Raw genomic sequence first — 24,763 nt, forward strand, 5'->3', positions numbered from 1 at the left:
TAAAATGGATAATAGGCTCCTCATGTGCAAAACAGTTTTTCAAAATCATCACCTCAATTCTTAAAATAGAAATACACAGACTGGTTACCACACCTGTCTGCATGATACACTGCACTGTATGAGTGTTTGTGTGCACTGTTTTTACAGTACCACATACTGTATGTGGGTGTGTGTATTTATCATGCTCGCCTGAGTGAGTGAGTGAGTGAGTGAGAGAGAGAGAGAGAGAGAGAGAGAGAGAGAGAGAGAGAGAGAGAGAGAAAGAGAGGACATGGAAGAGAAGAGTTTTTCTGGGTCAACACAGCAAAGAATTGCAGCTGATTTTGCTTCTATCTAAAACTGAATATAAGGACATACTTTTGTTTCTGTCTCTTTCAAAATGTTTCTGTTGTAGAGGAAGTCTGGGTTTTTCTGCCAATAGACTGTGTATTTTATCAGTCAGGTCACAAAGTTCACTGCCGGGCCTGCCAGTTACCAATACCTAGACATTTAAGTGAGAAGGGCAAAAGTCAATTTAAAATATGTGGAATCCGGTCTTAACACATGGTGATGTGAGATATGATCAAAGGCCACATCCTTGTGGTATTTGTATGCTAATGTTGATGGTAATTATGTGAGACTCCTGTGGTGTGCTGACTGAGGAGGAACTAATGTGCATTTGGTGTAATTACATCCAGAAGTGGTGCTTTTGGTAGCATAGTAATGTAGACGAGCCGTACCAGACTTAGGAGATCACCTTAGTGGTACGTGGCTCTGTCCGCAGGATGAAACCACAGAGGAAGTCCCTCAGGCGCAGCTGAAAACAGTACACCTCCTCAGATAGCTCACCTGAGACTCTGTGGCCACTCGGCACATAGAATGACTGTCACATGCAGGTGTTTCTCATTAAATGGTCCTACGCATTTATCTGAATTTAAATGCTGTCCTTAACATACTGCACTGCGTTATACTAAGAACCAGTGTGGCTGATAGTCTGGCAGTGCAGAGTGGGTGGATTGTGTGAGTTTTAATCACTATCCCACTAATTTCCAGGCAGCAGTCCCAGGAGTCCCTGTTCTCCCCAGTCTGCTGCCAGAGCCCCAGCCTACTCGCTGCTCTCATTTCTCTTGCTCCTTCCTCCGCCTCCCAGACACCAGTCACGAGCACATTACCATACCTCTGTCTGTTGAGAGATATTAGGCCATGGAGATATATAGGCATGTTGGTCTTAAGTGGGCCAAGCAGGAGAGGAGAGGATGTGGGTCGTAGGTTGAAAGTTGGAAAATTATGGAAGGTGAGTGGCCAAAGCTGTTAGATTGAAGCTCGCAGTTCTTGGAAATTCATCATCTGGCTGCCTCATTCTGTGTGCAAAATCCATCTCTCAAACTACCTCAGGCAGCTCCATCTCCCACGAGAACAGAAGCTGAGAGTTGATGGGTCTTGTGTAAACTGAGAAGCATGATGTCAATTGAAAGGATTACTGATCAGTGGGAAACTTGACTCCATTGTCGTCACATTAACACAATTGTGGTTCCAGATGTAGCTTTCTGAGGACAGAAATACAGACTCAACTGGGACAGTTTAGGAAGCCAAGGGTAGAAGCTGAGGACAGCGAAACAACTAAGTGTTACATTCACTGGCTGATGAATGAATTGACTGATTGTTTAACTGACTGTTCACCAAGCCCTGCCCTCTCACTCACTGTCACACTGTCAAGCTTTCTCACACATATGCAGTTTATAGGCATTACGGTAGCAGCTTCACTTCTTGAAATTCTTAATATTCTCCCTCCCAGCCGACGTTGATTTTGTCCGCTTAAATGGCAACTGTAGCTGTCAAATTCTATCAGCTGTAGCTAGCTAACTAATTTAGCTTACATTAGCTTGATGGATTTCAATTTAATGAATGAGGTTCTTAAATATACAATAAATGGCTAGCTACATGATATTGTGCTAAAAGACTGAGGCTAACTTGTGACCTAGGAATGACTTGATGTTATCCAAGTTTCCTCTTAGTCTCATTTTACCACGACATGGTATTTCTTTAAATTCCACCACACCTGTAACCCCACAAAACAATGTTGGCCTTAGAAGTGATGCTCAGTTATTAAAAGTTGTAGGCTAAGCTAGTTGCCAGATATGCTAACAATTGCAGCTATCAAGGAGCATTCCTTCCTTGGACTTTTGCTCTTGTTTTTTGGAAAAGGATAAAAAAATACTCTTCCCTCCAAACACCACCATTACTACAGTGCCAGGCACACTGCTTTAGCATGTAGAGAAATCCAAAGCTTGACAGGCTTGCCATATGGTTGCCACTTGCTACATGTTTAACTATAATAGAAGCTATCTTGTGTTATATGTTATCTAAATAGGACTTGTAATTAACATTGACAGATAACATCCTCATAAGACAAATTGGTGATGGCAACAGCTTTTCCAAGTCATTTTAATCTTGTTATGCCTTTATGTAAAACACTTCCTCTTGTGGTCTCTTGGGTTTGTAGCAGGACAGAGCTTTGTGAAAATGAGACAAGAAGGCTGCTCATTAGAGCCTCTTCATCAACCCTCTGCCCAGATCAAAATCAGTATTAGATGGAAATCCCAGGGGCTATCCCATGAAAACCTTGGCTCTGTGGATAATGCCAGCAACAGCGCTGCCAAATCTCTGCGGATTTGCTTTCTAATCTTAGTGTGATCTCTCACTGTCAGAGTCTAATGCCAAAAAGTGATTACAGAAATACAGCAGTCCTGTTTGTGATACATACTCACTGTGAACAAAGAGGATATATTGCATTGCTAACAGAGTTGTAAATTCAACACCTTTTCTGCCTTGTGTGTAAATATTTCACAAAGTATGAAATAGTTTGTAAATGGAACAAAGAATGATTTTTATATGATGGGGATCATACAAGAGGATATGATCAAGAATATCCACTGGCTAAATGTGTATAGATCGAGGCGTATAGTTCAAATAGGAGAGCCCAACCTTAGAATAAAGATTAATCAATTAGGTTACTTAAACCCCAATGCAAGCATTAATTGTTCAAGTTTGGTATGATGAGACACTTCATCACTCCCATAGCACTGAAAAAGAATGACGTGCATGTAGCGTGTACAGTATATACATTAGCAAAGGGAGGTTGAAATTGGTAGAAGAGTAACCATAAAACGAGATAATTAATTAATTAATTGCACTAAAATGGTGTGAAAGTGACCATGGAAAGAGAGGGAGATGGATGAACTGATTTGGGAATAACGAGAAAGAGAGGGGGAAGATGGCTGGTTAAAATTACTTTATAAGGAGAAATATACTGTTGGCATGTGTTTGGAGTGTCACTGCAATGTGGATGAATATCAGCTACAGCTTCTTTTATACTTTAAGATTAAGATGAAATCTTTGCTATAAATCAATGTCCCAAGAGGATCCGAAATGTGAATGTGGCACTTTATAGATCCCTGCTGAATTATCTTTTCGCTTGCACCCTTCACATATCGAAGAGTCGGGTCACAGTAACAGAACAGGGGAAGACGGTTTCTGTAACAGCCAGGACAGCGTGCAGCCTCACTAACAGCTGCAAAAGCAGCAGAAGAGGCAGATTAGGAGTGGGAAGGATAACAGCTGCAAATTAAAATGGCTCTGTGATTGATTTCTTTCATAAAGGGAAGCACTATGACTGCCCATTGGACAGGCAATAAAGTGCTGTTTACTCGACCTAAAGTAAGGTTTGATCCATAATGGGGAAGTGAAGTCAGATCAGGTAAACTGATGATCATCTTAAATGGGTGGTAATGGATGTAGAAATGTTGTCTTGAGGAGAGCGTAGTGAGGGTCAGGAGAAGCAGGAAGAACAGTTAAGTGTGTTTTAATTTGGGGTCCGAATCTCCATGTATGGCAGTGATTGGCCGGGCCAGCATGCTTGACTGTCGGCCAGTTTACAGGACGCCTGGATGGATACAGGTAGTGTGCGAAGCATCAAGCACCAGTCTGACATGTGTTTAGGCTTTTTTCTAAGTGAGTGTAGCTCTCCATTTGAGCTCCATGCCTGGGAAACTAGAGCGAGAGCACAGAATTAGAGGGACAAAGGTGTGTTTTTTTATCATGATTTTGTCTGGCACAGTTGGATTGCACCTACTCAAATCTGACCAGATACTTGTCTTTATCTCTGCCTAATGTCTCAGCTCCAGGACCCTGAGGATGGCAGTAGCATTACCTAAACACGTCCTTCTATAATTTAGAGTTTTGTTCCACTAGCAAATCATCGCCACTCTTACTTTATACAACTGGGATGCTCGCCCATTCCAGCCTGGAAATCAGCCGTCTGCTAGAGTCAATGCTGGCTCTGTCGATCTGCAGACATTTCTCATTTTGACAATATTATGATGGCAAGAGTTGGTCTGGACAGAGGGAGCACATCATTACACAATTACAGCTACTAGCCCATATATGATATACAAACCATATTTGATATATTTAGATTGGCTGTATGAGCTTGGCAGCCAATCACCTCACTAAAACAGAGGTGATTGGATCTTTATTGTGTGTCATAGTCTGAGGCAATGCCAACAAAGTGGTATAAAGCAAGGCAGCCGTCATGGAAGCTTGACTCCCTATGAGGCTCTTATCAGGTGTTTTTTTTCTTTCCTGTAATTGAGGGTCTGAGCTTGATATTGAGTTTTTATCCTATATTGCTTACATAACACGGGCACTGTGAATCTCTTTGACACTGTTTATTATTATTTAGGGCTGTACAACTTTGAGTACTTGACCTTGTTTAGTAGCAGTAGTAATAATTGTAGCATACACTGAAGAACTGTAGTGGGACTGTTTTTGCTGACGCCAAGAATTTCCCTGAGGCACTTATATTATGAATACACATTTATGTATGTGTGTGTGTGTGTGTGTGTGTGTGTGTGTGTGTGTGTGTGTGTGTGTGTGTGTGTGTGCGTGTGTGCGTGTGTGCGCGCATGGTGCGTACACACACACACACACACACACACACACACACACACACACACATACACCTAGCCAAACACTAGGTTATGTTCGGCATTTGTGCTTGAAAAATGACTGACCCAAAGAATTGATTATTTTTCTGTCAATCTACTAATTGATTAATGGAAAAATTATTTCAGCTCTAGTGTGAATAGTTTTCATAGAATTTGTAGCAGGAGCTTGAACTTTTTACTTACTAACTACTGAGCACTACATTGTCAGAAATTAAATCCAAAATATTTTTTTCCAAATTAGCGGTAGAGAGATTGGGCCTCAGAGAAGAAGCAGGTAGCAGCGTGCCAAATGAACTTTGAGTGTCATTGAGAAGTAACTGATGCAACTCGGGCATTGATTTAATACAAGTCAGAGAGCTGTGCTACCAAAAATTAAAAGAGCTGTGTTTTCTCCATTGTGTGGTTCAGTATGCTCACATGTCCCCTGGCCTCTGTGTCCTGTTTTTGTAAATGTCTTGCTGCAACTGTTATGCAAATGCTAAAAAGCCTCACGTCACCATGGAAACTATCAGCTGAGCTGTACGCCACAGTACTGCAGTCTCGTCCTCTTGAGAAGATCTGTGTGCACCCCGTGCTGCTGACTGCCAGTTCATGTGTGTGTGAGTGTGAATGTATATGTGTGAGTAAGAAGATGGTGGGAAAGATGCAGAGATGGTAAGCCTGTGTTTTCTTTCCTCCTCCATCATTACACCATGACGATTTATTCCACTGCATTCATGCACTGACAGAGCTAGCCCTTTTTTTGATCACCACTGTGCAAATCCTGGTTCATTCACACAGATCGCATGAAGCTACCTGCCATTGTTTAGTTTGCCATATGTTGTGAGTGACGGACAGCTAGCTAGGCACGCTTTTCTGTCTGATTACAAACTCTGTTCTTACTACAGCATGAGGCCCTGTGGCCCCGATGTACGCCGAAAATGTCCCATACTTTCATTTCACTGTAAACACAAACAATAAGTTTAGCCTGCATTGAAAGGCTCAATCTCAAAGTCAGTTGTAATGAAGGTTTTATTTTTGTATCTCAGGCCTCTAAGCTCAAAGTGAATGTTCATCTTTTAAAGGTTAGATCCATCTAAACTTCTTGTTGTAAATGTCAGACTCTCAGTTTCTTTCTTTCTTTCTTCCTTTCTTACTTACTTACTTGGTAAAGTTGTAGGACATAAAACTAATTGTGTTTTATTATTCTATTCCATATATTGATCACAATTAAACAACTTTGTTGTAAACATTTCATTGAGGTGTTTAAGAAAATAGGTCACTTCTGAAGTTTATTTTTCTACATGTGGCCTTAGGGTGCTTTAATGCTTTTAAAAGTGTCCTTTTGATCCCTGATGCATACATTATACACTATATGCTCCTCTCCAAACATCCTTTTTCTCTTGGTCTCTTTCTGCATTATGTATCTCTGACCTTGCATTACCACTGAGGATGATCAGGTGTCTCTGAGTGCCGTGGCCTCCAGAGTACAGTGCAGTTGGACAGAAATGACTGGGAGACATTTAGTTGTCTGACACTGATGTAGGAGACATACTGTACAGACACACACACACACACACACACACACACACACACACACAGAGCTGTGGTCTTCAATGGTCAGGCAAGAAGGTCTTTGGTCTGCCCTTCCATTCCTACTGAATCATTTCAGAGGAGACTGGTTTCACTCCTACAGAATAAAAAATATATGCTTTTAATGTTACACTTTAGATATGTGTTAAGTGTTTTAAAGGAGTATTCTTAGATTTGATTTGTGTAAAGTTGAGTATTCAACACAGTGTTACTGAAGAAAAGTGGCGTGTATCGATGGATATTTTCATCCCAATTATCACTTTTGGCTAATTTCGTTTTACAAAAAAGCAACAGATCTTAAAGGGCTGAATCTAAAGTTGCCATGTTGTGATACTGAGTTTAGATATTTAATGCTGTGTCAGCTGGATGCTTAATTCTCCAAGGAAACGAGTGCTTTTAAAGCAAGACTGTGGGTCAGTTCTGTTTTCTCGTCACAGATTTTTATACAAAGACAATGTAGAATGGAGCACAGTGTGTGTGCCATCTAATGTTAGAACGTCAACGTAGCTATATAAATACTGTGAAAGTATCAAAATCCTTAATCCAAGTAGAAATGCATGCAGCCCGTAATCAGAAACGGTGCCTTTAAACAAGTCGTCAGGACTTCCGTACGGTTGTGATGTCATAACTATGCTACATATAGGTAGAAAGAACCGCTAGAAATTAGAGCAGACTGGGCTTTTTCAGAAGGGGGGCTTAAAGAGCTAAAACGGAGTGTTTCAGACAAAGGGTGAATACAGATCAATTTTGACAGACAGTATGAGAAAAATAATGTGTTTTTTTAACCTTAAAACATATAAACATGTTTTAGTAAAAACCCAAAATACAAGTATAAACCTGAAAATGAGCATAATATGGGACCTTTAAACAGAATTCTATTCTTATTCAGACAGAGAGGGATATGACCGACATGTGCATTAAGAGAGACGTAAAGTAACAGTGTGAGAAAAGGTACAGAAGGAGGTTCTGCTAGACATCCGGTGGTGCAGCACTTTCTATAAATGCAACCGGGTACATTTGTTGTCATGGCTACACTGAGTGGTGGGCCTGGCGCACTGGCGCCAGTTAAAATAATTTGTTTTGTTGCATTAGCAATTTCACAGTTACATACAGACAGATCTCTAAAATGACAAATTATCAAAAGACAGATGACACAGAAGTCATGTTGAAGAAATAGTTTGACATTTTGTGAACTGTAAATTTCTTGCTGAGAGTTAAATGAGAAGATGTACCACTTGGCAGCACTATTGATCTTCTTCTCTAACTTTTGAAAAGAAACAAATAAGTAATAATATACTAATATATTATATATTATAATAATAATAATTTCCCAAAATGTAAAAACATTTCTCTAAAATACCATTAAAGCACATTTTGTTGTAATTACACCTGAGCATCACACCTATTAGTCTTGAATGTCATCAACTGCCTATCACTGAATTTGTAGTGTAGAACTGATATGGCATCATATAGGGTCATGGGCAGCGACCAGGCCTCTCTTGTTTCAGGTGGTGTTCACTGTAAGCAGCCCAGATAACTCTCTCCACTCAGTACTGACACCTAATCATGTCATAGGAACCCAGTGACATCTGCTCTTTATGGTAAACACCGAACAGGGCCGCAGGGGCAGGTCACCGGAGACGGGAAATGTAGTGAACGTTACTTAGCTGTCAACAGAAACCAGATCAGTGAAGGCATGTTCTTGGCCTCTGTGTCCACTGCTTGGCACAGGCTCGTATCAAGCTTCAGGTCTGAGATCCTACTGTACCATATATGATTAGGATTTGCACTTTGTAGCCATGGAGGTGGTTGCCAAGTAAACAGCAGAGCTTGACGACAGAAAAGAGATATTCCTTTTCATCAGAATGGTGTAATGATGTCTAGTCTAATGTAGTCTTGCATTGCCAGACCTTCCTCCACAGCACTGCGGAGGAGGACCTGTCTGTCTTCTGATGTTGATTACTTGCTCTAATTGCAATTAAGCCTGACTTGACTAGACGGATTTAAATATTAATAATGCCACTGCAACCTAGCAGCTTTCTTTACTGGTGCTTATCCTCTTGTGTAATACCACACACCTATAATAAAAGAAGAAAAATAAAACAAAGATTTTGTTGTGCATTGTGCTGCCAAATGGTCCATTTTCACAGAGTTGGAAGTGATTCAGCATGCTACATTCTGTTCATTTTTTTGCATTTGCCTGCCAACACTGCTGCCAGTTTCAGAGTGAGTAAAGACCATAGCAACAAGAGACAGCTGGAGCTCCAGCTGGCACAAAACAAGTAACAAGAACAAAGACAGATTTTGAGTACTTGTCATTTTCAGCTGGGTGTGATGCGTCAAAGCTGAGTGTTGATACAATTGTGCTGTGAACCACGAGTCTTACTGGTGTGCTGCATTTCAGCCATACACAAAAACGCCCTCTGTAATCAGGACTGTACATTTCAGGATCACAGATACCTAATACTTAAGCCGTGTAGGCTGTATGGGCTGTGAGGAAGACCTCAGACCCAGCAGAGTCCAGCGGAGGATGGCACACCGTTCGTTAAAGATTCAGCCCTTTCATTAAAAATGTAATTTAATTTATTAAAAATATATTTTAAATATGCAGTATGAAAGGATTCTTACAACCTGCCAGGGGCTGCAGATGAAAATTAGCCTGTATGGCTAAAGCTGGCACATTTGCATGTTGGACTTAATTAATGTGAATTGTCCTTTCTTAAATAAAATAAACATAAATGTAAAACACCAGAAATTCATATAAGCGAAGCCAAGCTCAGAATGCTGCATAGCCTTTACATTTTCAAACAATACTACAAAATGTCCAAAAACAAAACCGGCCTTCAACATCTAATACTGCCCCCACATTATGAGGTGCACTCTGTTTGAACAGTGCATGGTGCAGCAATGAAGACTAACAAGTTATGAAATAAATAACATAGGTATAGTAAAAAATAATTTGGCCTACCAGATTTGTTTCAACAATAGTGCTTTCATTCTACCGTTCATCAAGAAGACCACTTTTTACCAAAAACGTATTAACATAAGAGGCTGTAACTCACATACTAATGGGAAATATGACCTATACAATCCTAAAAAGTTAAATCAATTTAATTCTTAAATGAATATAAACAAACAAAACATATTGAAAACATATTCATGTATAATACTGGAGAATTGTTAAATAATCTATCTTGCCTTCTTTTTCCGGCTTTTGAGACAAAGTTAGAAAATTGAAGAGCCATTCAAATAATGATCATCTATGCTCCAGAATGTTTCAGGATTTTTTGATTGACAAATCTTTATGTCTGTACAATACAAAAGAAAATGTTACTCACTTTCCACCTTTCCCAAATCACATCATTTTGCCATATGTACCACTTATTATAAAATAAAACAAGTATAGATTATATATTCATCTTATATTGAGATAAATACTGTATGTATGAAATACACATTGATTAAATAAATAGTAATACATTTTATTATTTATTTATTGACATATTTAACAGTATTACTGTAGATCTGTACATATGAAATGAAATTTTTGCTGCAGAAGGGCTCAAACACCCATAATACAGATAATAAAATATCAACACATAGATATGACAGCAGCAGGATGTAGAGTGATTTCTGGGGATCAGGAAACAATTTATAGTTGGATATCAATAGTCTTACATCTTGGTGGTGATTTGTATATGTAAGCCTCTTTTGCTCTGCCAGTAGAAAAGCTCCCGTCTGGTATTTCATCACTTAAAATCTCGGATCAGTCTTTCATTTTATGCTTAAACTGATTTGCCTTGCATACATGAGATAGTTTTGCTATTGAATTATCTAAAATATTGTAAAAATAATCTTACATATAGACCCACAGGAGGGAGTCTGTTGTTTAAATATTGGCATATATTCTTCAATGTACGCCTGATAACACAGATGTTTCAGAGTCAAGGTTTTTTTGTCCCAAGTGAAAGGTTTGTGGCGATAGCAGATAGCAGCCCAGATGTTTGATCAGGGGGAGGACTGACACTCAGAGCAACAGCACTGGTTTGTACATGAGCCACAGGGGATCAATCTCTCATCTCACTTTCTCACTCTGCCACTCTCCTATTGTGTCTTTATTTTTCACGCCATCTATGTCCCTTTTCTCTTTCTTTTCTCTGTCATTTATGCGAGAGAAAAATTAATCCATGTCCTCAGTCAACACTTGCCAGCACCCAATGATGAGCTTGAGTACAGTAAAAAGCAGAGGTGGAAGAAGTATTCAGATCCTTTATTTCAGTAAACGTATCAATACAACAATGTAAAAAATACTTCGCTGCAATAAAAGGGAGAAGTTTAGATAGAAAATCACTCACTTTTTGTAGGGTTACAAGCCAAAAAGTTTGGGAACCACTGTTTTAATCTTAAACAATATGTTGTATTTTATAAGCTTATTGTGTGTTTTTTAGGTAAAATCTTAAACCCTAAAATAACAAGTAACTACAGCTGTCAGATAAATGCAGTGGAGTAAAAGTATAAAGTAATATAAACTACAAAGTACAGTACAAGTACATTAAGTAAAGTACAAGTACTGGAAAATGTTACTTAAGTACAGTACTTGAGTAAATGTACTTACTTAGCACCACTGGTAAAAAAAAAACCGCAATGCACGTACATTTATATTTTTAATTTCACAAACCTTTTATTGAATTACATTTATTCCCAAACTATTAAAACAAACTAAATAGTGTTTTGCTAATGACAAAGAAGTCATTCATCAGTGCACACACAATGCTCTGCGTCTGTGTGCCTCATAATTTTAGCACCACCTTCACACTTCCGAAAGGACACATCCTGTGCGTAGCCGCAAGCTCAGTAATCCATCTCCCTTTCTCCTCCTCAGTACACGGCACAGGATAGGCACATGCTCCCTGCTATTGGCTTAAAGGTGGGACAGGCAAGGTTGACAGGCAATGTGAAACAAGGCAGATGAGGTGGAGGGCACATCTGTGGGACACAGGGGGTCTTGACAATTTGGGAGATGTTTTATCTGGTTTGAACAGATGGGAAAGTTAGACTGGGGGCACTTATGTAACTAGAATCTGTTCATTGCTTTTTAACCAGATTGTGAAGTAAAGTAATAATTAAAATACTTTTCATCATTACGTGATGTGTTATTGTTTATTGTTCCTCCTTATTGTTGTATGGTTGTCATCTTTTCACACCAATTTGATTTTAATCAGGGGTAGGACTGACATGCAACAGCACTGGTTTGTACATGAGCCACAAGGGAGCATCTCTCATCTCACTTTCTCATTCTGTCACTCTCTAAATATGTCTTGACTTGCTTCAGTGGACACCTGCCAGTCCCAATGATGAGCTTGAGTGCAGAAAAAAGCAATGGGAGAAGTATTCAGATATTTTAGTTCGGCAAAAGTATCAAAACAACAATGTAAAAACACTCCACTGCAAGTTAAAGTCCTTCAGTCAAACTATACTAAAAGTATTATCAGCTAAATGTACTTATAGTAGGAAAAGTAAAAGTACTCGTTTTGCATAATTGTATTGTTAATACTGAAGTTGTAGTGTGTGAGTAACATTGTACTGTTGCTGTCTCAACCTTATTCAAGCTTTTTTATTTAGGGCATGACATCTGTGAATAATATGTGTTAGAAAAATACTAAATAATACAATGCTTTACAAAACTAAAACTAAATCAATAAACAGTATTTATAGGGGATGTACTCGATATTCAGAAAAAAACGTTGTTTGGATTGCGTCCGCAGGCTCTCACAGTCCGTTATCCAACTTGTTTTGTCATGGCCCTCAGCGTCAGATACCAACGCACAAGGCACTCACATGCACTAACATGCATGTGTGGCCTGACCAGCTATCAAAACAAAGAACAGAGAAACTCGGATTACAACACACAGCGGGAGTGTGACTTCATTCTCTGCTCAGGACGCCATTACTCCACTATATCTTTACATAGCAAATAGTTGTTTGCTGCTATATTAGTGTTCTAAATATCGAGTACAGCCCCTTTAAGGAAAAGAAGCATCAGTGAATGACAGCTGACCTCTCAGTGATCTCTCAGAGTTTATGTCCCTCTGCTCGCTCCCTAAAAAACCTGCAGGTCGTTATTCCTGCCAATCTCTTGACTCAGATCTGTTCAGTCTCTTATGCCATCATTTGTGACTTGTAACGTCTACATTTCTAGTGTTGACAAGTCTGTTGCTTTTTGTTTTAGGAGGTTTAAAATCCCTGCGGGTCATTATAAATTCCAAACATTGTTTAAAACTACAGACCTTTATTTGAAATTCTGGTGGAGATTCAAAAATGTCCAAAGATACTTAATATATCAGGCTGAACTTTTGGGAAATGTATATAAAAAAGATGCACAAGACATATAGAATATTTCCATTTGATGGATTGGTGCATGCAGTATAAAAAAAAAACAACATGTGTTTCTTCAGCAAAGAGTTGAAACAATCCAATACAGAATGAATACTGTTTCTGTGGATTTCACAGGCTGATTTTAAAGGTGAAAGTCTGGTGATATTCTATGTTTTTCTCACTGTCAACAACTCGCATTAGCAAGCAATGAATTGATCCTGCTAGCAAGTAGGCATTGTTTGTGTAGCTAAAGCCTGATATAGCTTATCAAACTTAGCAACATTAAACTACATAAGGGGAAACAAAAGAGGGAAACGGTATGTTAAGGGTTTCATTGTAATTAGTTTATATAAGAGGGCAGCAGGTGAGAGTAGTTTTACTGCACCACGGTCCCTTTGTGGAACTTTCCAAGAACGTGATCATAACCCTGGGGAGGAAGTGATTACAGCTGCAAAGGGCTTCTCTACTTTGTTTACTTGCAGCGTAATTCCATCCTTCTTTCCTATTGAAGTCTTTGCTAAAAACAAAAACACTGACACTGTATCCCACGGAAGGAACAACAGCAGACTATGTAGGAGGAAGGTCAGCTGTCAGCGCACAGAGCCACAAAACATTTATTGGCAAATCACTGAAGTAGTAGGCCTACAATAAAAGGATTAGAGATGGCACTTTGCACCTAATATGCCCACAGAAAATAAAGTGAGTGAGTCACTGTGATATAATCCCTCTATTGATTCAGCTTGTGTGGTGAAAAGGGCTAATGTACATAGTTACGATGAGGAGGGACCAGAAGTGAATCAACATGTTACACAACATGACGCAAGGGAAAGCCCTAAATACCAGACAGAAAGACTTAATCTGGCAATTACGATGTCACTTTGTTCATCACATCATTTATTATTGTTTTCATTCATTCCTTACACACCAGTCATACGTGACTCTACTCTCTTTGTGTCTGGCTGCTGCCTTCCCTCTGTCTTATGCCTTCTGCCTGGACTTCTCTGTCACATAATATTTCAATATGTAAATCTTTACATGATCCACCAATAACTAGAAATCCTTACCATATCTGCCCAAATGTATCGGCTCAGTTTTGTGACTCTAAACTGCCTTTATGACAAAAGGATACGCTTTGACAGTATTCTGGCAGCAACTTTAATTCCGTCAAGCCAAACACTGGACACTAATAATATCAGCGTATCCTGATCACTCAGTTATTTCGAGTTATTTTATTTTCAGTTATTTTGAGAGTGAGGACGTGATCCTAACAGAGCTGATGCAGTAAATATTTTAAAAAGTAAATTTTGGAGAGAATTTGATGGGAGGTGGACACGCATTTATCTGCATATACAGTTTTGCTGGTACTCCATTTTGCTTTCATTTGTTACATAACCACCAGTATCAATTTATGTTGTATTCCTTGTTTGTTTTGCCTTATGTCTGTGTTTTTATTTTGTAGTGTATTTTGAGCCTGTTTGTTTTTGTCGTATATGTCTCCGTCTTACAATATATAACCTTTTTTTGCCTTTTATGTTTTCCTTGTTCTGTGATCACTTTCTTTCACATTACATAAAAAAAAAAAGATTAGTGTTGATCGGATGAGTGCCGTTTCCACTGAACTGTCCATTTTAGATCAGTGGTTTGGTAGCCAATGCCTCTCTGTCTTTTAAAATGTTGCTGCAATCAATGCACATATATTTCCTTTTTTTCAACCTCTACACACTTTGCAGTGTCTGATAATATGACTATTACTATTACAGTAATGATAATGTTAATGTTAACAAGACCCTATATTTGGGTCGTATTCAAGAGTTTTCATCCATCACTTTGGTCTCGAGGGATTCAGACCAGGAGGCAGGCTATTTCAGGGAATTGTCTGCCCTTTAATTTGCTCTCACAGCTGAACTGCTTGGCTGCTGAAGTTAAAAAAGCCTTTACTCTACTTTTTCTCATGTCCTCTCTCACCTCCACTTCTCTGCTTGTAGTCCCTCTCTCCTAAAATGCCAAGGTAGGTGTACAAGCAGTTACCTGTCAAGATTAATTAAAGTTTATGGCCACTGATTGGTGCCAGAGAATAATCCTGCTCGCCACTGCCCTGGGACACAGCCTCCACAGTGACCTTGTGGTGGATTTTACATCAACTATTGGACAGGAATTATAGGTGTGACACACCTACACACCCACAACTGTGCAGCCTTCTTAATCCCCAGCACTATGGCCCTATGCCCTGCGCGGGACTGCTTTTTAAATCCCGCTGCTGCCCGCTCCAGTTGGATTTCTGACCATTATCGCCCGCTCCCGCAGAGTGTGTGTGTGTGTGTGTGTGTGTGTGTGTGTGTGTGTGTGTGTGTGTGTGTGTGTGTGTGTGTGTGTGTGTGTGTGTGTGTGTGTGTGTGTGTGTGTGTTCTGCCACCGCCCGTTCCCGCAGCTTGTGTGTTGGGTCCCGCCCGCACGGCAAACATTAGATTGATTATCAATGAATTGGCCATTGATTTTGTGTCTTCTCCCCTCCCGTAGGGAAACTAGTTATTTTACGGTGTAGTAATAGCAACGGCATCTGTTGGTCCATTATATATATGTCAATGCTTTTAACGCACTCTCTAACGATTTTATGTTAAAGTCCGTGTTGATTGGATCCCTCAGGTCGCCATAGGAGAAAGGGGCGGGGCCATAGAGTCTATGGGCGGGGCACAGTGCCTCGGGAAAGAAGTGAGTGAGAGAGAGGGAGTAGAGGATAGGGATGGGCGATACCACACTTTTAGGATTCGAGACGATACCGATACTTTTTCTTGCATTTTCATCGATATCGATACCGATACCGATACCGTTAATTTCTTATTGGCAATTTTTGTCAGTAAAAATATTATTACATTTAAGACAAATCACAAGACAAATACAGACCATTTATACAAAATGTATTATGGTCAATACATAATACAATTTAAATTAAAACAAATAACATAAATATGAATTAAATAAATTAAATATGAACAAAAACATACACATTTTCAGGCCCTTGGCTGTGTCGCTGTCGGCTGTGTTGCACGTTGACGCTCATTCGCTCGTCTCCTGTCACGTGACATGGGCCAGCTCAATACGCCGTCAGGTACACGGGTGTCCGGGCACATAGTAATTTAAGTAAGTAATCTAAAACATCTGAAAGTGATGCATACACCCCCAATTATTATTTTTTAGTTTATATCGATATTTTTTTAAGGAAATCAATGCCAAATGAGTAGCGTGAGTATATCGATCTATCGATACCACAGGATCGATACGCCCATCCCTAGTAGAGGAGTGTTAATAAAGCGTTTGGCTGGTGTTTAACTGGATGCACCGTGTGCGTTGCTTTATTTGTTATGAAAACAAGCTATAAGAACCTAATAGTCGGTTACAGCACTGATCAGTCTATTTTTGGACCGCCCGCTCCCGCGATATTTGTGTTGGGCCTGCGGGATCCCAATCACAATTACCTCTACCCCTGAGCCATAGAGATATCTATGTCTTTCTCTATCACTCTGCTCTACCCTATTGTACAGTACTAGCAGATTATATCATTAGTAGGTGGCTCAATGCGTCATAGGTCTCCAGTAGTCTGTCAGGCAGGCTCACTGACCATGGTGTGCATTGTATAACAAGTAATACATTGTGGTTTTCTTGTATCCTTGGGCATTTAAGAATTGAAGCAGACTAAGTAGAAAAAATGGAGAGACGGTGAAGAACAAGTGTGGCAGGGGTCATAGGCAGCGGGTGAGGTGGAGGTTTGGAGTCAAAGAATGTCTGAAGTTCACCATAAAACAAGTATGTGCTGGGAAGAAACTAAAGAAATCTGGCCTTGTGAATATGCTATTTGCCCAAAAGTAACAACAATGTTATCATGTTATCAACTTCCTTGTTGTTCGACTCTACATTCAAATATAAGACCATACATTGTGTTATAGGGACCAAGACCTTATGAGTCTCCCAAATTAATAAAGAAATTGATCCGACAGCTATTTAGAGATCACTGGATTAATGGCCATCTGAAAAAAAACAAGGATTTCAACTTCCGAACCGAGACGGTTGTTACACAGTCACACATGTCAGAATTCAACACTTATGTTTTACCCTTCAAAATAAAAAGCTCTGCGACCTATGAATATTTCACTGAGAGGTTACACAATACAATACATTACAATATTAATTATATTTTCCACACATGGCATATCAATACATTACTGTCATTTAAAAAACTAACCAAGTCTTGCCTTAATGTAGCAATATGCGCTGCTTCTTTTTGGCATTGTAAGCATCAATTATTTCCTATGCTTTGACTTTTTCTGTGAGGTCACTCTTGATGTGTAGCAGGCTCAGTGTTGACAAATTTACGACATTGTCATCAGTATATTTTATGTAGCCTGATTATTTTTTTAGTCCACTCCTGCAGCACCCATTCCCTTTTTCCCGACATTGCCTTTGATTACCATGACAACCAAACCAAACAGACGAACACTACACAGAGAGTGGCCCAACCAAGGGGGTAAGCCAGCCTCCACAAAGCGTACCTCCTATGGAGCCATTTTGTTGCTATCAAGCCATCACCCGCCGTTAGCATCCCATTGACTGCCATTCATGGCGCCACTTTGACAGCGAATAACTTTACATCTGAAGCGCTTAAATACTTTATTTGTCCATTGTTTATTTCTAAAGAAACACAACAATGTATAAAAGGCTCCATTACCTGTATCTCACGTTATGGCTCCGTAGCAGACGTTTTTGTAAAAATAGGCTAACGATTGTGTCATAACCAACAAGCTCGCAGGCAGTTTTGACTTACATTAGCTGTTTAAATTTAATTACTAATGTTAACTAGCATTTTAGTTAGCAATAATTAGCCTGTGTCTATGTTATCTCCTTACATATACCTACGCTCTCCGTCTCTGCAAGATTGGGAATGATTGAGATTTCTCTTGGCACAGCTACCAGAAGACTTACAACTTTCAGACAGGTTGCTCACGTCACATCTACGTCGTCACCGGAAAAGTGCTTCTAATAGACTTCACCGGTCTCTGTGGAAATCTACGGCGTCACATTGTCCATTTCTTTAACTGTCTATGGGTACAAGCCACCCAGGAACAGCGCCATGTCTTAAAGCAACTTAGCGGCCAAAGGTGGAACTGCACCCCTCTGGCTACACTGTTGCTAGTGCGCATGTCCATCATGACGTCATGGGCCAGTCAATGCGGAAGATCGAGCTCCATGACTGCGGAAGACCCGGATATTTTCGAGCTCCATGACTACTTTATGCGCTTTTGAGCAACTCTCATTGAATGAACGGGGCTTTGCGCCGAACGCTGTATCCAGTTCTTAATTTTCTCCTGATGTGTCTGTCTGAAAAATGCCATTTTAGTGTCAGATATGTGGCTTATGAGAATTGGGTCCAATATCGACTTTGGTGACTATGGGGCGAAATAATCGCTCATAATCTGTGTTCACGTTCACTATTCCCATTGGAATCAATACACTCTGACCTGCCGCTAGTCTCCTTAAGAAGCGTGGCAGTGGCACAGATACAGGAAACTACTCCGAGTTGGGGTGTTTCGGTTGTAAACCGTCTCTGTCTTAATACATCCATGGGCCACAGTGCTTCAGAGGCGCATTCAAATAAACGTTAAAGGTGGAGAAGGTGGTCGTAGCGACAAAAGCAGTAGGGTAATACAAAGAATACACAGGGGTTTGTATTCTTTTACTTTAGCGTAATTGTGTGCACAATACTGTAACGGCCTACAGGACGCCGTTGTGTTCTGTGCTGAAGAACTGCAAAGGCTCATGAGACTGTGTTCTGAACGGTTCCTGTCTCAATGATGTTTTGTGTGTGCATTTATGTTACCTTTTAGTGTTGTGGGGTTGATTTAGTGTTCAGGTTTATCTACATGTATTGGTGTAACCATGACCGAGGCTTGGTTGGGGATTGATAGCTTCTGGGCCGTGAGGGTGCAATCAATGTCTGTGAGTAATGTGGGAATTATCCTGCATATTGTCACAATGCAGTATCACGGATCGCCGTCTGTCCAAATTTGTAGGATGGAATATTTGGACTACATGACCTGCTGCCCTGAAAAATGTATCAATACAATCTCAAACTCTCTCTCTCTCTTGTCGCCCTGCGTTACTGTCTATGTCTGTATAAATATGTCAAGAATATGTCTTGAAGCGCAAGAAAAACAAACTGTCCCAGAGATCGCATTAGCTCTGACCTTGACATTGCTGACATGGCATTTCCTGAATACTTTGGAGAAAGTAGCCAGAAAGTTAAATGGGCCATTAACTAATATCATCAGAAAATGCCATCACTAGTTAGGATATTTTAGCCAGTACTAAAATGCAATTTAGTATCACAAATGTAACCGCACTGGTTTGACACGTTAAAATGGAGTTTCTCACGGGACTGACCTTCCTCTGACTTGTTAACGCACTATTTCACTTTGATGGAGCGTTTTTACTTTCAGAATGTAGTTCAGGGACAACTGCTAACTTTAGCTCCAGTGGTCTCCGTCACATTCGTCCTTTAATATACCTTTTAACATTGCAAATTCAAAAGAGGCTAAATGAGTGATACCTGCTGTAGTATATCACCAGGATCCTTTTTTGTTTTGAGTATAATTGTGATCATTTTCAAAATGAAAGCTTAAAGTGTGGTGCCAACTACAGGTTCAAGGTAATGAGAAGGACCCTCACATAAACACAAAACAGATGGCCTTAGACTTATTGCATATTCTGTGCAGTCTTTTAATCTTTAAGTCTTTCAATTGTTTCAGTCTGGCGACCATCATCAGTGCAGCGATGTACTGATGATCAAGCGTTTGCTGCTTGCCTCACTAAGATTAAAAGACTGGATAGAACAGACAATTAGTCTGAAGCCATCCATACTTTTGTTAGCGTGCATACGCTAATAAGTACTTTGCATTCAATTTGTTGCCTGACCAACACACCCTCCAATTTTATAAAGTGAGCTGTTTTTCAAAGTGACCCTCAAAAGAACTCTATGAACTACAGATTGCTAAACAAGACTATGAGTCTAAAGCCATGCTAGTAACTCTGTGAGCCTGTACATAGGCACAGCGGTGCTTTTAGCTAAATGCTAACATCAGCATGCTAACATGCTTACAGTGATGCTACCATGCTGATGTTTAGCAGGTTATAATAACCATGTTCCACATCTTTGTTTAGCCTGTTAGCATGCTAACATTTCATAGTTAGTACTAAATACAAAGTACGGCTGAGGCTGATGGGAATGTCATTAGTTTTGCAGAATTAAGGGTGAGTTTTTGTTTTGTGCATTGCACAACTAAAAATGTTCACTTGATGGTGGCGCTAGATAAAAAGTAATTATGTCATTGTCATTATTAGTTATTGTAATACATTCTAATGGGAACATGAATGTCTGCACCAAATTTCATAGCAATCCATCCAAAAGTTGCCTATACATTTCACTTAAAGCCATAATGTCAACTTTGTAGTGGCACTAGAAGAAAAGTCAGGGGATTGCCAAATTCTGTATGATTCATCCTCTGAGCACCTTGAATATCTGCATACAATTTCAAAATAATTATACCAATATTTGTTGAGATATTTCAGTCTAGATCGACCAACTTTTCTATCCCGAGAAAATGGCACAAGATGAGTAACACTACATTATTGTGTGTTCTTCTATTTTTCATTGTTGTTATCTTCTGTGTTTTGTTTTCCAGATCCTGGCAATTATCTCCATCCTCTTCATTGTGTTGTCTACCATTGCCTTGTCTCTGAACACCCTTCCAGAGCTGCAGGACACAGATGAGTTTGGTCATTCCACAGACAACCCGCAGCTGGCCCATGTGGAAGCTGTGTGTATTGCCTGGTTTACCATGGAGTACCTACTTCGCTTTCTCTCTTCCCCCAACAAGTGGAAGTTCTTTAAGGGTCCTCTGAATATAATCGACCTGCTGGCCATCCTGCCCTACTACGTCACCATCTTCCTGACAGAATCCAACAAGAGTGTGCTGCAATTTCAAAACGTGCGCCGCGTGGTTCAGATTTTCCGAATCATGCGGATCTTGCGTATTTTGAAGCTGGCTCGTCACTCCACAGGTCTTCAGTCTCTAGGTTTCACTCTTAGGAGGAGCTACAATGAGCTGGGTCTGCTTATCCTTTTCTTGGCCATGGGCATCATGATATTCTCCAGTCTGGTGTTCTTTGCCGAAAAGGATGAAGAGGACACCAAGTTCAAAAGCATCCCAGCTTCCTTCTGGTGGGCTACCATTACTATGACCACAGTAGGCTATGGAGATATTTACCCCAAAACTCTACTGGGAAAGATAGTTGGAGGTTTGTGCTGCATCGCCGGAGTACTGGTGATAGCCCTGCCTATCCCCATCATCGTGAATAACTTCTCTGAGTTCTACAAAGAGCAAAAGAGGCAGGAGAAAGCCATTAAAAGAAGGGAGGCTCTGGAGAGGGCTAAGAGAAATGGTAGCATTGTTTCTATGAACACGAAAGATGCATTTGGCCGCAGTATAGAGCTCATGGATATAATGGTGGAAAATACTGAGCAAAAGAAGGAGAAGGTGCATGATAATCATGTGTCTGCTAGTCGGCAAAAAGGGACACTCAAACTCAAGTCACATATGAGCCCCAGCAGCCCCACCAAAAACCTTGAATCCAACTACCAAGAGCAGGCCAAGCCCTCAAGCAGCCCTCAGCATCTCAGTGCACAGAAACTGGAGGAGATATACAACAAGATGGCCAAGGCCCAGTCACAACTCGACATCAACAGCAAGGAAAAAGGGCTGCCATCCAAAGCAGTTGGGCAGGTATCTGAATTAGAGATGGGAAGTATTCCCACTGAAGCCATCTCAAGCAAAGCAGAGGCAGTTGTAGACATAAGGAGCATGTCCAGCATTGACAGCTTCATCAGCTGCGCCACTGACTTACCTGAGAGCTCTCGTTTTCCCCACAGCCCCGCCAGCAGCATGCTAGGGAGGGTCAGTACCAACCCCAGCCTGGAGCCCACCCTGGAGAATGAGCATGAAGGATCCCAGGGTACCACTACACCCCTGACAGGACAAGGCACCAAGCCTGGCCTGCATTCTGACAGCCCCAGGAGTCTGCCCTTCAACAAACCACATAAAAGCCACTCACTCAAGGTCAACTTCAGAGCTCGGGAGGATTCAGGGACAGGGGCTCTCTCAGACAGCTCATCAGTCCGGAGCCCTGAGGTGTCCATCTACACAACTGCCAGCAGCAGGACACCCAGCAAGAGCCCAGAGAATGTAATGCCTAGCAGCCTCTTCACATTCCACGATGCATCCATCAATACATTCATAGATGCTGACACAGATGAGGAGGAGCACCTGTATGATGGTTCAGGCACCAAACCATCCCAAAGACTTCTGGAAAGAACCAGGCACACGTTTGGCCATCACTCCAGCTTCCAGCAAGGGGCCAACCACATGGAGGGCCTACAGAGGAAGCTGGAAAACAGCACACTGCCGCCAGAAGGGCAAGAGAACCATGTGGCTCAGGAACTACAGCCATTTCAGGGAGAGAAGAGTCACTCTAACGCTTAAAGTAGGAGTGACCACGGAGGAAACATACAGGAGAGGAGGAAGCAGAAAGGAAAATGTAAGAAGCACAGTGAACTCAGAAAAACTGAACCTCCCAAAAATATGAAAGACAATGAAAACATTTGCAGGAACATTTGAAGAATTACAACACAAAATGCTTCTCCCATGAAAATAGATGCAGACAATGGGAAATATGTTTGTGTTTTGCTCTCAAACCTTTGCCTACCAAGGACTCCTGAATTAGTTAGTTTAGCAGAGGACTCTGATCTAAGAGGTTTTAAAAGTGTCTGTCTGATAATTTTTACTATTTATACATCTGTTTTAGCCCAGATCATCATATAATAATCACCGCCTAGTTTTAAGAGTATAGGATATCATTTTTATAAGCAAAAACCTATTTTTCTGACATCCCCTGGGTACTACTTTAAAGCCACTATAGCAAACACTGTCCAATCAGTAGCAACCCACAGAGGGCATTGAAACATGGCACTGCAAAATGGGAAACTCATTCAGCTGAGGTATTTCAAATAATTACGTTGTTGTGTGAAACGAGAACTTACATTTGTCTTTAAGTTATTGGTAACACAGTGTATAAATATGGCATTACAAAGGCAACAGTGTGTTGTGAAAATGTATAGTTTGCTTCCTTTAACTTCCTTCCTCAAAACTGGCCTTAGTTTATGTTGTCACCCATGTTTAATGTTTGTATGAGTGAGAAAGAGAGACATATATACGGGCAGACAGTACACACAAAAAACAGTACTGTATATTCATTGTTATGTAGCGTTCTTGATCTCTTAAGTGTGAAGTTGAGGAGCATCAAGTATTTCCGTCTGAGTTTAGTGTCATGCTCGTCCATGTTTTTTTACTGCACAGAAAACATTTAGACAACACAAAGAGACACTGTGAGGCTGCATCCATCGATTTCCTTCTTGTTCCAATGGTGCCCGACTGCTGGCAAGAGAGAGCACTTTAACATGATATTATTTTCATTATAAACAGAAAAAACTCTTTATTCTTGTTTGTAGTGGTGTTATCAGAGTTTTAACCTGCAGAAAATCTAAATTTCTTTATGTGTTATTTCAAAATGTTCTCAAAGGTGTCTCGAAGGAGGAGTCATCATACCTATTGTAGCTGATAACTTCATATAAAATGACAGGTCTGATGAGCATCACTAGCTGGAAAGACAGCACTGAAAATCACTGAGATTTTTTACATTGAACCTCCACTTTTGGAATGTGACTACTGTACATGTATAACTACAAAAGTAGAATATTACACATACAAAAAAAGCATTAAATGTACAAGGTACAGAATGAAAATAATTTATATTTTAAAGATATTTTCTAAAAGAATTGACTCTTAGACAAATATATTGTGCTAATTTCGTAGTTTTGCATTTCGATATATGTACTGCATAATTTTGATGGAGTTGCATTTGTTAGACAATATACTGTAGTAGATGAATTTGTATTGTTTGCTACTGTCTCCCCGTAAATGTCTGTTCCTCTATCCTTATTTACAATGTGAAGAACCAAAGAATTGTTCTTTCTGATAACTTGTACAGATGATGGTAAGTTTTACTGTTTTATCTCAAAAATGTAAGGCATTTAGGCCTTACTTAGGCATTCCTTTTCTAAATCTGACATACTTCAGGGAGCCATACTTGCTCATGCGGTACAAACATGTAAGTAGACGTGAGGACTGCCCTTTGAAGAAGAAAGCTGTTGACAGGGAATGAAAAGAATAGATGGAAAATGAAGAGGGAACATGGCACTTTATTTCACACCCATTTCAAAAGCTAAAATTGGATTATTTACACACTGTGGATCTTGGCAAGTGGTTCGCTTCCAGAGATCCAAAACATTACACTCACATGAGTTCATGTGACATCTCTTACAAACACAAAGCCACCTCGCAGCAGTTCAACCAAATATCCTGCATCCTGCACCTGACTCCAAACATATGACCAATCTGGGTGTTGATCATCTGGTGCTCTCATGCTCTCTGTTACATTACACATGCAAGCATGTTTTTAGTTAGTAGTGAGTCTAGAAATAGAAGTATTTACGCTGTGTGGTTGTTTGCAATCATTAGACATTATATGAGTAAGATATTTCCGTGCCTTTGCTTTTAACAGACGCCTGCCCCGCACACTGAATCTGTCGCTGTCTACTGAAGCCTGAATGACAATTTAACAAACAGTTCAGCAAATAAACACACAGATAACTAGGTCATCAAGCTGTC

General features: G+C 40.2%; 1 protein-coding gene across 1 annotated transcript in view; it reads left to right on the plus strand.

Moving 5' to 3' along the window:
- LOC116041720 (potassium voltage-gated channel subfamily B member 1-like) overlaps nucleotides 1-24,480 on the plus strand; it is a 37,939-nt gene extending 13,459 nt beyond the window's left edge. The window contains exon 3 of the mRNA XM_031287760.2: nucleotides 20,663-24,480. Within this exon, the coding sequence (XP_031143620.1) occupies nucleotides 20,663-22,519 (1,857 nt within the window). The 3' untranslated portion in view covers nucleotides 22,520-24,480. The remainder of the gene's footprint in view (nucleotides 1-20,662) is intronic.
- The last annotated feature ends 283 nt before the right edge of the window (nucleotides 24,481-24,763 follow it).

This window comes from Sander lucioperca, chromosome 6 (genome assembly GCF_008315115.2).
Source record: "Sander lucioperca isolate FBNREF2018 chromosome 6, SLUC_FBN_1.2, whole genome shotgun sequence".
Classification (NCBI taxonomy): Eukaryota; Metazoa; Chordata; class Actinopteri; order Perciformes; family Percidae; genus Sander; species Sander lucioperca.